Below are 17,001 nucleotides of genomic sequence, written 5' to 3' on the forward strand. Positions count from 1 at the left end.
TACAACACAGTAAAAAAGGACAGTCCCTGCTCCAAGGAACTTACAGTCTGATTGTTTTCCTGGGCCGAAACTCCCATTGAAGCCAATGTGGTTTCTTCTTGCATACTATAGGGAGACTGGAATCTAGTACTCAAGATCTACTGTGTAAATCTGAGAGAATTGTGACCTTAGTTCAGAAAGACTGTGTAGTGCAAGTTGAATGTCTTACCCAAGTGATTTGAGACATCCCTGGGTCTATGTGGGACCTTTTTCCATGGAAGCACCCCCTACAGTAGGGATTGGAACCAATATTTAACCAAGTTGCTCAGTCACCCCGATATCTAGGAAGGATGTAGGGAAGAATAAAAGGAACAATTGTAACAAACCTTAGCCCTGTTTCCATTTCTTTCTTATGGCATTTCTAAGATGGAGGGCCAGGAAAATTAAAATAACTCTCTAGAATTAGACAAGTGTCCTAGAAGGCGAGTTTCCGTACAATACTGTTCCTCATGATTTCACAAATTTGTGAGGATTCTACCCCACTAGAGAAAAGCTGCATAGTACTTTTCTTTAGTTTCTTATGGCACTTCTTGACCAATCAGGACTTCACAGTTGTCATACTGGCCCAAATTTTTGGAAAGCATAACTCCATTATTTGGCCCTGTATCCATAAACTGGGATCACCTCAGACTTCATGATTGTAAGAAGAGGGAATTAGAAGTTGTTATAACACACACTTGGCCAGCTCTGATAATCCATCCACCAGAGGGCAGTGCTACCAATGCAGACAAACTATTTTGTTAGCTACAGACAGGATATAAAGGGCATTGACCAGACCAGCTGCTGCTGTTCATTAATGAGACTGACTGTGCTAAAGCAACACAGAGCCACTGTGACGGGTCTGTTGGGCCCCTCACTCCCTTCCCTAAGTCTCTAAACAGCTGACCCAGCCATCCCCCTATATGGTGACAGCCATGCATTATTCTAAATGCTATTTACTGTATGACTGATGTCATTACTATTTAAGGAACTTTCTAAATCAGTGGTACCACTGTGACACAAGTTCAGTTCTTCCCACAGACAAGGGCTAAATTCTGCTCCACTGAAGTTAATGGGAATGCACTGGTGTACTTGAGAGCAGAATTTGACCTTTTTCAAAGTAGGATTCCTTGAACGAGTTGTAATAAATGGTATCAATCCAAATGATTTTCAGAGATGAAGCTGAGTGGGGGTACAAGTTTTTGCTCAGTGATTCACAGACTTCACACTTGGTCTAAATTGTCTGACTGATGTGTATTGTGACTTTCTGCATAGTGGAATTTGTTAGTGAATGAATTCATTTTTAAAGCCATTATGGCTTAATTTCTGTGAAGCATTGCCTTCCAGATAGTTTCTGAATTAATATCTTGTACGTTGTGAACAAGTAGCTTAAAAAATAACCTGTCTACTGTTTCTAATCTCAGGAGAGACAGAGAATATGGATGGTACAATAACTTCAGATGAACTTTCACCCCTTTCTTCTGGAACAGAATCGGGTCCACAGTCTCCAGAAAATAAAAAGAGCCCAAAAGGCATCAGGAAAATCTGGGGAAAGTAAGACCTTCTCATTCTTTATCCATGTCCTGTCAAAATGTTTCAGATGAGAACATTTTCAGTTTACAGCATTTTCTAGAAGACCTAGAAGATCTGTGCCTGTAATAAAACAAAATGTCAAATGCAATAAGCAAAACCAGCAACTCTGCAGTGTCCATATGGGCAGGTATATGTGTACACATCAGATTGAGAGAAAATGGATTCCAGTACTAATAAAGGAGCAGACATGCTATAGGAAGAAATTCAATACAAAGGAGAAGTCCTCTGATTTCTTAATGTAATACATTAGTTGGAACCCAAAAACTTTAATTACCATTTTTTTTCACTAGCCTTCCATTTCTGAAGGCATAAGTTACAAATACAGGTTTAGTCTTACCCTGTCCCGTCAGACACTTGCCTATTTCAGGTCACCAGTCATTTGACAGTCTGAGTCCCAGCGTTTGGACTGGAGTGCAGTGTTACTTGCAGAGCACATTGCTTTCCACAAGATTTGGTCTAGCTGCCTTATCTAACCATCTATGTAACTTTCATAGTTTGCTCAAGAAAAGATTATTAAATGGTCCCAGAAAAAAAACGTAATAGCCAGATCTTAAAGTTACCTTGGAACTTACAAACGCTGAAATTATCAGTGAGTTCCACATCTTCTCTCTAGCTTTAGTATAAATGTTTTGGGATTACTGGAGGGCTAATTTACATTTTATGAATGAAATGGAAATGCTGTATGTCATGCTCTAATACTTGGTGTTCTGCTCTCTGTAAAGAATAAGAAGAACTCAGTCAGGTAACTTCCATGCAGACGATCTAGGTTTAGCTGAATTTCGAAGAGGTGGTCTCCGTGCAACAGCTGGACCTCGATTATCTAGATCAAAGGAAACTAAGGGGCAGAAGAGGTAATCACTCTCTCTTACTTTCAGTGCATGAAAGGTAGTATTGTGAACAGAGCATATCTCCTGTGGTGAAGTATTGCCCATCATACTTCACTACAAATGAATCTCACTGTAACTAGAAAGGGTTTTTCTGGCTGAGCCTATCTGCACTGTTGCGGTTACAGGCGGTAATGACAGCTGCTGGTTGGAAAGTCTGAGAAGCCATAATTGCTCTTGTAACACAGAGCAAGTGTAGCATGACATCCTCCTCTTCATTCCCTGCTTTGGGAATAGCTGCAGGCTGACTGGGAGTGAAGGATTTCACTTTAACTCTGTCCACATGGATGATGGAAACTTCTCTCCTTTCTCCGCTCTCCTCTGAGTTTTTGAAGAGTAGGTTGAGCTGAATCTATGTAAGAACATTCAAATTAACATACTATATATTGCAATGTCTATTTACCATATTATGTTCTGCAAGACTAGATGTCAATTCTTTTTACTGCAATCCAGAGAACAGGGAGCACATCAGTAGGTATTAGTAATTACCCACAGGGCAGAGACCCTAGTAGAAATGCACCTTTTGGCTGTTCTACAAACAAGATTAAAACCATGTATAAGCAATTGGTCCATGAATTGAGTTAATTTGTTTATAATCTTTTAAACATTTCTCAGTGTTGTCAGCTGAAGTTAATGAACCTTGCAGGATCAGGCCCTAAGTTACTACCTGGTATGGGGTTGTTTTTTTTAACAGAAGTTGGAAAAATATATTTAAAAGTGACTTTAGTTAAAGTAAAACTATTGTTAAAGCATCACTAACCTCTCCATACCAGGTTAGAAGGCTTTTCTAAAGTGTCAGTTAATTCTCTTTAGTGTGATCCTCATACAGCACTTGTGCTTTTCAGTGACTACAATGCCCCCTTTGCTCAGTGGAGCACTGAAAGAGTTTGTAACTGGCTTGAGGACTTTGGTCTTGGTCAGTATGTCATTTTTGCACGGCAGTGGGTGACTTCTGGCCACACGTTATTAACAGCAACACCTCAGGATATGGAAAAGGTAAGAAATCTGGAATTATTGCTGTCTATTAGGCAGGTGTAAATGGCTGGTCCTTCATTGTATCAGTCCATTGGCCACCTTTAGATCCAAGCATCAAAATATAGCAGCTAATTCAAAAAGGTGCATGTAGCAAAAACTAAAATCAGTCTCTCTCACATGAATGAGTTCTGAGATAAAAGGCACCACATAAGGACAAGCTATTTATTATAATTATTTTTTTTATTACAGGAACTAGGAATAAAACATCCTCTGCACAGGAAGAAATTAGTCTTGGCCGTTAAATCAATAAATACAAAACAGGATGATAAATCTGCACAACTAGATCATATCTGGGTGACACGTAAGTGCTTGTTGAACTGTGGGACCAGAGGTTGGGTTTTTTTTAACCTCAACTGAGAAGTAATTAAAATGTTTCAAGTATTTCTTGTACACAGTGCCTGAGAGTTTCTCATAGAAATGTATGTTAAAGTCAGCTGATTATAAGATTGATTGATTGTCTAAACGTGCTGTACCATAGTGGCAGTTGGAAGATTTCATTGGAAGAATATTTTAGAGATTTATATTTTAAAATTTTGGCTTTCTTGAATGCCAGTTCTAATGAATATGCCTTATTTTTTAACAGCTTGCTTGCTTTTTGATTTCTGTGGAAATCATAACTGAATTTAGGACTCAGAAAAAGGCAACTGGAATTCAGCTTAAAATACCTCAGGCCAGGAATCAAGCAACCCCTCCAATGTTACCGCCTTGAGGGGGACTGAGTGCGAGTAACTAGATTTTTTATTCCTAGTATGGGAGGCGCTAAACGGTCCTGGAGAAGTCACATGCTCAGTCATATAGTCTGTCCTCTAAAGCATTTCGGGAATGTCATTTGTGGGTTTTGGTGGGAGTTGCCTGCCGTTCTCAGACAAAGGGAGGGCCATTTGGGTAGAAGGCCTTGAAAGGGCAGTGAAAAAGAGAATCGGTGACAAACGAGTTTCTGAAGGGGGTCAGAGGACCCTGAGTATTAGTGAAGGTGCAGAGGGCGTGGAATTCCATCTTCAGGGATTGTTTCTTGATCTGAAAAGAATTCCTAAATCTGGATTTGTTTTCTCCACTATTTTTATATTTTCAGGATGGCTTGATGATATTGGCTTACCTCAGTACAAAGATCAGTTTCATGAATCCAGAGTTGATGGGAGAATGTTGCAGTACTTAACTGTGGTAAGATGGCTTACCATAAAACCACTTTCCTTCCATTCAGACTGACTCTGAACCCTCCATCTTGCAAATACAGTAGATTCTGCTTAAAAGCAATTCTGATATTAGCAACTGCTGATTAATGGCAACATACTGCCAGGAACCAGTCCCATCCCATTAACAACAGTGATAATGGGATTCACATATTAGCAACAGCATGCTCCTTATTAGCAACTTTTTTTGGAAGAAAAGAGCCGCCTGCACCCAGGTTTGTGAGGCTGCAGCTAGGGAAGGAAGCGCTGGGATATATCTTCTCTGGTTGCAGCCTCACAAACCTGCCTGTGGCCATGCTTAGCACATCCCAGTACTTCCTTCTGGGGCTGCAGCCCAGCCAACGTTCCTGCGGACAGGGCCCACACAGGAAGCAAGGGGCTGTGGGCAGAGCAGTAGCAGGGAGAGGGGCTGCAGCCCAGATGTTGGAGCTGCACCGTACCTCTCCCTGCATTCTCCGTGCTGCACCTTGCCAGGGGACTGCATGCAGGGAAGGAAGCACTCGACATGTTGAACCCTGATACCAGGAGAGTGCAGGGAGAGGTACCGAGTAGCTCCGTGGGCCCTGCATCTGGGCTGCAGCTTCCCTCCCTGCTGGCATGTTGGCAGGGTTTCAGACAGGGAAGGCCTGCCCAGTGCTTTCTTTCCTAGCTGCTGCCTGATAAACCTGCCTTCTACTTATTAGCAACTGCCACATAATAGCAACTTTTTGCTGTCAACCCAGGGGTTGCTAATAAGCAGAGTCTACTGTATTCAGGAAAGAGGGGGGGAATTAGCTACTATTTTACTGGTAACTTTCCAGCAATATTCCTTTTAGTCTTGAGACTTTGCTCACATTCAAAAGAATCTAAAGGATTCAATTGAGATGAGCTATCATCAGCAGGAGAAAAAAAAACTTTTGAAGTGATAATCGAGATGACCTCACACCTTCTATGGGTCATCTCGATTATCACATCAAAAGTTTTTTTTTCTCCTGATGATAGCTCATCTCAATTGATTGGCCTCTTACAGTTGGTATGGCTACTTCCACCTTTTCATGTTCTCTGTATGTATAAATATCTTCTTTCTGTGTGTTCCATTCTACGCATCCGATGAAGTAGGCTGTAGCCCACAAAAGCTTATGCTCAAATAAATTTGTTAGTCTCTAAGGTGCCACAAGTACTCCTGTTCTTTTTGCGGATACAGACTAACACGGCTGCTACTCTGAAACCATTCCATCTCATGTTTCTACTTAATAGACTAATAGTCTTCTAGATTCTACATTAATTTTATTAAGATTCAACTGTTTTTCTAACAGGAATGCATACCATTAATCTAACCTGGATTTCTTTGATACATACAAATGTCACAGCATTTATTGTCCAGGGGCGGGGGGGGGGTAAATCTCATTGTGCTGTGGTATTCTACGCTACTTTTACCCAGGCTTTTCCTCTTTCAGAATGACCTTCTCTTTCTGAAAGTCACCAGCCAGCTGCATCATCTCAGTATTAAATGTGCCATTCACGTGCTGCATGTCAACCAGTTCAACCCCCATTGTCTACGTAGAAGGCCAGTTGATGAGGTAAAGAAGAAATTGGTGTGTCATGAGTCTAGTGTCACTGAACTAGTGCTTGTTTATCCCACGCTAGTCAAAGGTGAACGTGAAAGAAAATTAACTGTATAATATACCTGCCACTGCAGTCAGGAGCTGCCTCTGGAGTCTCCTCAGGGAAGTTCCACATCCCAGAGGAAGAAAATGGTGTAAGTTACTGCTTATCCTCTTCCATGTCACCAGCCCAAACCCAAGGAAGTAGGTTCCCCTCTGTGTTCCCATGTGGAAGGGAGCCAGGTGGCATTAAGTAGGTTGGCACAGGTGGTGTAACTGGAAGAAATGGATGTATTGAGAAAGGGACAATTTTGGCTAAATATCCAGAAAAAGTTCTGAGGTGTGAGATCTCTCAACACTGTCTGTAGAACAGTTTCCCGTGGGGCAAGGTGGAAGTCCCATTGTTTGGTCACACATTGGGACCAACTCTGCACTGAAAGTGAAATGGACTACGATGGCAATAAGTATATGCCATCTGTAAGTGCCAGAGCTGGTTGAATAATTTATTCAGTGAATCTTACATTTATTTTTAATTATTCAACCACTTTTTTTCCATTGTTCTCCCAGTCTCTAAAGTTTGGCAAATCATTCACAACTATGTTAGAATTTAATAACATTTTTGAGTGAAGTCATTGGAATTTTTTTTTATTATTTACTCAACTCTACTAATTTCTCAAGCAGTACTCCCAACAGCACATAGGCTAAATTAGTTTTTCTCCAGCAAGCATCAGTTCTTCTCTTAGTCTCTGTATTAAGTACCTAGATAATACATTGATGGAAACCTTAATAATAATAATAATAATAATTTCAATATTTTTGCAGCATAAATATTATCTGCATATTGTCTTTTATATGAAGCAGTAGTTCTTAGGGTTCCATCTGTAATAGAATGTACTTTCCATTTCACCAGCCGGTCCAGATTCTCCAAGTCTTCTGAGAGCTGCACAAGATGCTCAGAGCAAAACAGGTTACCTCAGAATTTAGGAAATACTGATTGTTAGGGAGGAGGAATGACTTAATAGTAACTGATAACTAGGCAGGCATGAAAGGTAAACTCATTAGCTGAGGTTCAGCCTTTTTCAAGTATTGAACTGTATTTTCTTATCTGAATTGTGTCTGCATGTATGTATATAAACTAAAATTATCTGTGTAAAGAAGAGTAGTATATTGTCTTTTTGTGGTTACTTTTACAGAATAATATTTCACCTTCTGAAGTAGTGCAGTGGTCCAATCACAGAGTGATGGAATGGCTTAGATCAGTAGATCTGGCAGAATATGCACCAAACCTTCGAGGAAGTGGAGTTCATGGTGGCCTCATTGTGAGAACTGGTTCATAGTTTTATTCCTTTTTTTTTTTTTTTTTTGTATATTAACTTAGCTACAGTAGTTTTGGTAAGGTAATTTGGAAATGCATTTTCTGTTTAATTTCCAAGTATAAAACAGAAAGAGGATATATCTTAATTCTAGTAATCTGTTGTTGTATGCTCACTGATCAACCTTCTTAAAACTACTGAGTCTATTTTATGTAAATTAATTTTTACAACATAGGAAATTTAAAGAAAAAAGAAATATTAGAAATCTAAAAAGCAAAATGATGTCACATTGTCTTCCGAACTAACAGGGAGTGCATGAAACAGAAAATTTCTTAACAATAATTTCCTTTCTACTAGCAGCATCTCCCACAATTCTGAATGTCTGGGCTGCTCCCCTCCTCTCTGCAGCTCTCACAGGGGAATTAATGTTCATGGTGCTGCATGCTCTGGCTATGCCCCCCCTCTGCTGCTGCTTGCCACCAAAGGAGTTATTCCAACACTAGAAAAGCTTGTATAACAATATAAGTAACTCCAGAGTAAGCAGACCAGCTATGTACAGTAGACCAAAAAACAGTCACATAGTAAAGGTTCCACTCAACATCTGACCTTTTGGCTCATAAGCCATTCAAGGTGGGTAGAATTATGGGAGATGCTACTAGCACAAAGGAAATCACCAATAAGAAATGTTTTCCCATTCTGCAGCCCAGCATCCTCCACAGTTCTGGACATTTGGAAAGTAGTGAACAGGGAGGATTATAGAAAAGGTCAAAAAGAAGAGGGGGGGGGGGAAGGAATCCCTCCCCATTTACAAGATTTGCTCAAAGGGCAATATTATTTCTGGGCCACTTCCTGCAGCACCTTTCTGCCAAAGGAAGCCTCTGCAGATGACAGGAAGGACACATTACAGTGCTTGATGATAAAGGTAGTAGCTGTTGAGCAGGTGGCTTCCTTGCAAAGTTCCAGGATGGCTGCATTTCTTTCTGCTCCTGAGGTTGCCAAGGATCTCATGGAGTCCCTTCCAGGAACAGAATTTTGAATGCCTTGTGTGCCTCCACAATGCAATGGAGGACTTGAAAGCTCCAGGCCCTTTTTCCACTTAAAAAATAGGCTGGCCCATCTTCTCATGGATTCTTTATGTTTGGGGTAGATTTTCAGAGCTTTTCTGACATCTAAGGTGTCACACCTCTTTGAAGGATAGATCAGCTCTTGGGAAGTGTGAAAGGAAGGGTTCAGTTTAGGAATAAAAGAGTCAGGAGTCACACTGACTTATCCTTGTGTCACACACAGTAAAGCTCCTACATAGATAAGGCTGCCAGCTCAGATGCTCATCTGGCAGATGTGATGGCTATCAGAAAGCAAGTTTTGATGGAGAAATAGAATGCTCGTATTGACCTCAGTGGTTTGAAGGGATGACTTGTCAGGGCTCCTTGCTTCACTTTGGTTGTTCACATACACGACCATAGTTGTGTTGTCTGACTGAATCAGAACATGTTTCTCCTCTACACTGGATTGGAACCATCTGAGCTACAGCTTGACTGCTCTTAGCCTTAGGAGGTTTATGCTGTGAGCCCTTTCCTCCGGGCTCCAGCTGCTTTAAGTGGTTTGGGACTCCCAAGTGTGCTCCTCAGTTATGAGAACCAGAGGATCTGGAAGACACATGGCCATAGCATTGCAGATATTGCCCTGGGCTAACCACCATTTTAAGGAGCTGAGCACCAGCAGCAGGACCTTTATGCAATCCTTCATGTGTTCTGGGGAGTGGCCCACACCTTTAAGATGAAGCCTTGAAGATGCCTGATGTGTGATTGTGCCCAGGGAGTGATTCCCTGTGCACAGCCCTAGGAGATCTAGTTGTTGAAGGTCCAGTGCTATGGTAGGCCTCTTGCAGCTCTGGAACAATGTGAGAAGGTCCTGAATATTTGGAATCTTTTTAGAGGTGGGTAAATCTTTGTTATTGAGGTGTCTGTATCTACTTCTAGATGAGCTGTTTTGGTAGACTAGGTCAAGGAGCTTTTCTTGATATTGATAACAAACCTATGTGCCTGGGATGGAGCTCTGATCAAGCTGTCCAGGAAGGGGACACAGGTGTATACCCTTTAACCTGAGCCTGGCTAGCATTACCACGAACAGCTTTGTAAAGACCCTGGTGTCAGAGGACAGGCCAAATGGAAGCATCCAGTACTGATAATGCTTCCTGCTGTAAGAGAACCTTAGACATCTGTGGGGACAAGGTCTGATAGGAACTTCGGAGGTATGCATCCGCCAGATCCACTGAAGTCAGAATTTCCCCTGGGACAGGGATGACACAGTAGAGGCCAGGCTCTCCATCCACTTGAGCCTTTTGAGCCTAACATGGCTTGGATTCCCCCTTGCATTTTTGAAGAAGATGGAGTAGAACCCTAAGAATCTTTCTTTCTTCTGAAGAAGTGTTCTCTTCCTCCCATATCTAAAAGATGAGAGATCTCGTTCTGGAGCAGATTGAGTAACAGGGTTGTTGGAGGCACGGGAGAGAGAAAAGGTCAGAAGACCTGATGAATCTTGTGTGCTTTTTTCCCTTTTATGTATTTGCATGCATTGAGAGCACAGATGCTCTCTTGGGTGAGACCTTTGGCAAGACTTTTGGCAGTCAGCTGTCCCTAGGGCCTAGAGAACTCTGAGTGCAAAACCCTGTGGCAGTGAGTCTCAGAGCCCATGTCAACTGATTGGGGCTCACAACAGCCATCTAGGTGTTTGGGTTTGGGCTAGAGTCCAGGCTCTAAGACCCTCCCCCCTACACTGGGTGCCAGAGCAAGTATACAGCTATTTTTAGCCCAGAGTGTGAGCTCCACAAGCCCAAGTCAGTTGAACCAGACTCTGAGATTTGCTGCTGTGGGGGGAGTTTCACTGCATAGATGTACCCCCGGAGCCCTCCCTGGCTGAGTCCATTCCTCCAGGGCGTGGGGAGGGGACTATAACACTAGAGGCCTCCTGGTCAAATTGGGAAGGAGGGTATAGTTTAAGCCTGATTTCTTTTCCTAGGGCACTCAGGACCCACTTTAAGACTTGCCGGGGGGGGCGGGGGGGGAAGAGGAGGGAGAAGAGATTTGTGGCCCCCAAAAGTCACCCCTTGGGACTTGCATCCTGAGTTGACTGACTGGCGTTGTCGTCATCTTTAGAGCCTCTCCCTGCTCTGTTCAGAGACTCCTGGTTGTTTTTTCCCATGGTGAAGTCACCCGCACATCCCTCTTCGACTCATGGCCCCAGGACCTAACAGAGTTCAGGGCAGCAGGCTGGGTACAGGTCACTGTCTGCCAAGCCCGGGAAGGCTGTCTCACAGATGGGGCGTCGGTTAGATTGTGCCCTGTGCTTTTTGGGCTGCTCTGCCACATCTGAGCAGTGCAGAGGAGCCAGCAGAGAGGCTGGTAGCGGAGCTCAGGGTGAGTTAAGGCTAGGGAGGGAAAACAGTGCTCACCATTTCCCCCAAAAACTCTTGAAGAGAGGAAAATAGGTGGCAGCAACAGAACCACCATTCACATGTTGCCGCAGAGGGGGTGTAGCCAGAAGGGGCAGTGCCAAGACTTTTATGCATCTCTGAGCTTCAGAGGGGGGAGCAGCCCAGATGTCCAGAACTGTGGGAGGTGCTGGCTACAGAAAAGAAATTATACAGTGGAAATTACTTTAATAACTTATTGATAAAACATCACCAGAGCTGTTCAAAGAAATAAAATTAACTTGTGAGACAGAGGCTGGTCACAGAAAAAGAACTGCCCTAGGTCACTGAGCTGTGGCACCTTTGCCACTAACCAGGAATTGTTTAGACTTGGGAGTTAAGATGACAAGCAGCTAGGGTACATCTACACTGTTTTAAAACCCACAGCAGCAAATCTCAGAGCCCGCGTCTCCAGCCTTGGGCTTGGGCTACTGCTACGGTGTTAGAACCAGCAGCGTACCTCAGGCTCGTAAACCCAACCCAGCCTGCACTCTAGGCTGATCCTGAATGTCCACACCACGGCTGTGGGTTTTTAAAATACATTTTACTTAAGGGTACAGCTACACTAAGGGCACTTTGAGTGCAGTGGGTTGCCTTTACAAATGTTTTAGGGCTTTTGTTTCTTTGTTTTGCTTTCTGTGCAACATAAAATTACCACAAGTACTTCCTAACTTCTCTATCTGTAAGGAACACTGCAAATACTGACATAATATTGTTTAGTTAAAGGCATTTGGAAAGTTTTTTCAGTTGACTCCGGTCACTTACAGTAGTTACTCGAGAATGAGTGAGGCTTTTATTTATTTGTCTGACAGAAATGTAATTAAGAACATACATATCATTTTAATCAGCATTATAGGATAACTACTTTTTTAAAAATAGGTTTGTATATATGTATGTTGTAGAGGTTTGTCTACATAAAGCATAATTTTTGTGTTGTTCTTAATAGATTCTTGAACCTCGCTTTAATGGTGACACACTGGCAATGCTTCTTAACATTCCACCTCAAAAGACCCTCCTGAGACGCCACCTGACCACTAACTTTCATGTGTTAATTGGGCCAGAAGCACAACAAGAAAAAAGAGAAATAATGGAATCTACAGCTTACACACCTCTGACCACCACTGCTAAAGTTCGGGTATGCCACTGTGTGAATTCAGTTTGCTTTTCTTACAGACTAAGGGGCCAACTCTGGGAAGTGGGGGAGGCCAGTTCCCACTATGGTTACATTTTAGTTATTCTTAATACACGGCGATGCAGCACAAATTCATCATGATTTACTAAAGAAATAAACATGCAATATTATAACCTTTTATTCAAAGGAACCGCAATCCAAAACAAAATATTGTTCATTTTTATCATTAACTGTTCCCAGTTTTAACAAAGATTTAACCAAGTTTCATAAAAATTATTCTGAATTGAATAGCGTTGAAAATTAAAAATCCTCTTCTTTTGAGTTCCTACAGTATGTTTGATGCCAAGTATACGTCTGTTAAATCTGCGCTTTTCCCAATGGCCTAATACAGTGTTAGGATTTGCAGAACATATACATCAGCTCTAACTGTAGCCAAAAATAGAGCAAGGGCTGTTTGTAGACCTGATCTTGCGGATACCTATGCACAAGTGACTTCATTTTTGTAAACAGTCTATTGATTTCAATGGGGTCTCTCTCAGACAGGTAAGTGCTATGAGTGCTATGCTTGCTACCTATGACCCCAGTTTAAGAAAGCGCTTAAGACCATCCTTGTTCAGAGTACTGAAGCCCACACCTGTGGCCTTGACTCAGCAAAGTACTTAAGCACCTGCATAACTTTAGACACATGAATTGTCCAAATGAAATAGTTGAACTATTGCTTAAAGTTACACAACTAGCACAATTGACTTCACTAGTCACCCAGGTGCCAATTGAAAATGTCATGTTAATCTGAGCTATGGTCAAACCCTACTTAATCACACCAATGATGGGGGAGACCTTTTGTGAATTAGCAAATATACAGAAAACCATGATTTAAAAAAACCCACTATCACAACACACACACACACACACACACACACGTTGATTTATTTTGACAAGTTTAACTGTGAGAATCCATCATTATCCTAGTAAATGTACTGTAGTATAGCTAGCAAAGATAATCAAGTGTTGTTAATCTCAGCAGTATTCTGCTATTATATCCTTTAGTAAGAAATATACAACAGATGATTAAAGCTGTATTTTTCTAGTTTGTAGACTTCAGTCAAGATTTGTGCATTGTTGGCATGTAAAATCTAGTTTGAAGTTACAATTTTGTACATGTTAGACAAATTGGTTCTCTTGTGTAAAACTTTATATTTCATTATTTTAGCCAAAGAAACTTGGATTTTCACATTTTGGAAACCTACGAAAAAAGAAATTTGATGAATCTACAGATTACATTTGTCCTATGGACACAAGTCCAGGTGCAACTAATGGTACTCAGAAGAGCTATGGTGGATACAAAGGACTTAATCAACTCACTGATAGGGAATTGGACAAACTGGATCAGGTGGGACAAATAGATTGATGTCATTCTCATCTCTCATCCTCTACATGCATTCCAAAGCTTGCCAATAACCTTTTGTTACCATATAACAAAATCTCTGCTACATCCGCACGAACTCATTGAGAACGTACATATGGGCTGTGGACACTTTTGAACAGTTTTATACTGAGAATGTCAGATGAATAATATTTTTATCTTTATAAGCGTAAACCCATCCATCTTCAAGCCCTTTTTCAGGTACATCAGACCTTTACACTATGAAAGTTAACATATTGGACTGTTAAATTTGGGATTATAGTAGAAACACCAAATATTTTTTGTACTTTTAATTACATAATCCATGAGTACTGCAGAGAGAAATTTTATCTTTATAAGTGGTTTGTAATGTAATAAAATCTTATTCAGATCAATTTGTACAGAGGTATCAATTTATATTTTATTCTCATAAAAGTACAACTGGATTGTATATTTTAAGACGTTAACTGAAGAGTGCATCATTTGCACCATGTAAATGTATTACATACTCTATGAAATAATTATGCTTAAGCATATAAACACTCATGAACATTATCAATTAGACAATAAAAGAATACTTTGAATAATTCCATTGTTTTTACATATGTAGTGATCACTTTCTCTCTGTAATGGAATTTAGTTTACACACACAAAAACAGTAGGTTTCCATAAAAACCTCTATCCAGCCTCCTTCCTGCCAATGTCTGTGTAAAGTACTGCAAACCCTGAAAAAGGGAGCTGTTGGAGCTTGTGTGAGCTTCTGTAGTGTACAAGAGCCAGACGTGGGCATATCCTCTGCTGGTGTAAATTATCATAGCTCCAGTGACTTCCGTAGAACTATGACAATTTACACTAGCTCAAACTGTTCCAGAGAGAAGCCAGATTAAATAATTCTAAGTGAGAAACCAGATAAGAGAATGATCACAAAATTGATGACAATTCATTTTTCATTTGCATGGTTTACTACACCTAACGCATCATTTGTGCTCATCTGTAAAGTAACTCATTACCTAACCACTGTCTTTTCTTGTGCAAGTTTGCACTGTGTTATTTAGAGGACCCCGTTAACAAAAATGTTTTAGCATGTGTTTTAGCGATAAAAGGGTGATATATTTCATATATAGTGGCTCCTGTGTTAGTGTTTACAAAGTAAAATAGTATCGTTAATCTTATTTATGTTAAGGAAATAAGAGAGGACCAAATCCTAATAGAGTTGAACGCTGTCAGTACCTGTAGTGAATGTACTGTCGTTTGATGCTTTGACATGTTTACTGAAAGGAAGTGTCCAGTTACAAGGTAAAAGCAGCATCTAAGTAGTGCATAGTCTCCACTGATTCTGCTCTGAACAGGGGTGACTTTCGCCCACAGTAAATTAGTGTCTATATCTGATAAGTACCAACTGAAAAACTGAAAATAAGTAACTCCAATATTTTGTAAGCAACTGCTGCCCCTCCTCCCATAGAGTTCACTTTACTGAAGCAGTATGGATTTGATTTAACATTAATATTCCACCATTCCTGACCCCATTTTAAATTACTAAATACAACTGTGCAACTGTTACAAAATATTTTGTATATTAAAAAAATTGATGACATTCCAGCTGAAAAAATGACCTGGAAGTGAACACAGTACATTCACACCTTTGTACAGTGAAAAATTAATACTCTTAATGAACTACTACAGAACCCCCTTTACATTTTAGGCCACCGGATGTGCTCAAACAATTTATATCTCTTTTTAAAATCAGTAAGAGCATGAAGAGTACTTGTATTGCCTGTCTAGTAGGAATGTATCACATGCGTTATTGAATGCATCTTGAATGCTTTTGACTTCTGAAAAATATTACTGTAACTCACAGCACTAAAATTCATGAGAGCAAACTGATAAATTCTTAAATTTGCTAGTGCATGTAATATTTATACTAAAGGATTAAGGAATGCCTTTTCTCATCAGAAATTGATCTTCCTATCATAACCTCATTTTCACTGCATTATGCTGGCATATGAGTATTTTTCCTTTTGTTTTCTGAGGTGTTATGTACAATATGTATATTTATTTCCATATAACTTTGAGAACGAATTGTTAGCACATTTCCAAGAGTAGTAATTCATTATGTTAAGATTTTGTTTCTCAAGACAGAATCACCTCCAAAAGATGCATGCGCTACATACATGCATGCTCTGGATAAAATTGTAGTTGCTGTCTGATTTGATATAGTTACTGACTGATTTTACAGATGGAACATTCAGAAGGAACAGTAATGCAAATAGGGGTGCTCTCTCAAGGCATAAGCAACCTCACGGTATGTACCAATTTATACTTGCTGTAAAGTCAAACTTATCCTGCTAGAATGCAGTGAAAGTTAAAGGACCAGCAATCCTCTAGAGTAAGTGTTCACGTTATAGACTCCTTATTTCCAGCCTACTTATTTTTCCATACTTCAAAAATCTTTATTTTGAAGTAAGTTGTCAGTCCTCTATTCATAGTGGATGGCCTAAGTTGAACTTAAGTGGTGCATAGTCTCCACTGATTCTGCTCACCCTCTGAAAAGGGGTGACCTTTGCCCATAGTAAATTAGTGTCTATATCTGATAAAAACCAATTGAAAATAAGTAACTCCAACATTTTGCAATCAATTGCTGTCCCTGCTCCCTTAGAGTTCACTTGACTGAAGCAGTATGGATTTGATTCTGTATCCAATACATAGAATCACATAATGTGTACAATTAACGGCTGCATTGGTGCAGCTGATTTATGGTCATGTAATGTGAAAGTATTTTTTATTCGCTATGTCACCCATCTGTGAGACTCATTGATGCTGATCATCCCACTGTGTTACATATAATCAGGTGACCTGTAATTCCTTAAATATTTATATCAGCAAATAAGCTACATCAAGATGGTAAATTCCTGCTGTAATGAATCAGATCTAATTACAGTTGGATTGCTTTGCCATTGCTATACACATCTAACTGAACATATTTCTGACTGGTCTTCATACGGTTTACTTTCAGGATATGCTAAGCCAAGATGAAATGCTGAATGACAGCAGATTTTTAACACCTACCTTTGAAGACTGGAGATGATGAACATGACCAAGAACATTGTTATACCTCACATGTATCCAGAGAGCTGGCTGATGAAAGCTGGGTGCTATATGCAGAAAATAGCTTAGGCTTTTCTGCCACTGAGAAGTGTAAAATATATATGAAGTTTATGCAGCAACACCTTACACGTAAAAAAAACCCTGTGCTCCGTGTTAGATATTTTTACATGGGCATTAAGAAAAGCTATGCAAAATTATTCCTCATCATCCAGAGAGCGTAAAATTGGAAAATGATTAAGACTAGTAAAAGATTTCTTTACAGATTTAGGATGACTTT

General features: G+C 40.4%; 1 protein-coding gene across 1 annotated transcript in view; it reads left to right on the forward strand.

Moving 5' to 3' along the window:
• PPFIBP2 (PPFIA binding protein 2) overlaps positions 1-16,704 on the forward strand; it is a 192,783-nt gene extending 176,079 nt beyond the window's left edge. Inside the window, exons 19-29 of the mRNA XM_065402713.1 lie at positions 1,443-1,572; positions 2,334-2,462; positions 3,341-3,491; positions 3,720-3,831; positions 4,603-4,691; positions 6,157-6,279; positions 7,497-7,622; positions 12,032-12,220; positions 13,428-13,607; positions 15,856-15,921; positions 16,633-16,704. Coding sequence (XP_065258785.1) covers positions 1,443-1,572; positions 2,334-2,462; positions 3,341-3,491; positions 3,720-3,831; positions 4,603-4,691; positions 6,157-6,279; positions 7,497-7,622; positions 12,032-12,220; positions 13,428-13,607; positions 15,856-15,921; positions 16,633-16,704 — 1,367 coding nt within the window. The remainder of the gene's footprint in view (positions 1-1,442; positions 1,573-2,333; positions 2,463-3,340; positions 3,492-3,719; positions 3,832-4,602; positions 4,692-6,156; positions 6,280-7,496; positions 7,623-12,031; positions 12,221-13,427; positions 13,608-15,855; positions 15,922-16,632) is intronic.
• Positions 16,705-17,001: the final 297 nt, after the last annotated feature.

The sequence above is a fragment of the Emys orbicularis genome, chromosome 4 (genome assembly GCF_028017835.1).
Source record: "Emys orbicularis isolate rEmyOrb1 chromosome 4, rEmyOrb1.hap1, whole genome shotgun sequence".
Lineage (NCBI taxonomy): Eukaryota > Metazoa > Chordata > Testudines > Emydidae > Emys > Emys orbicularis.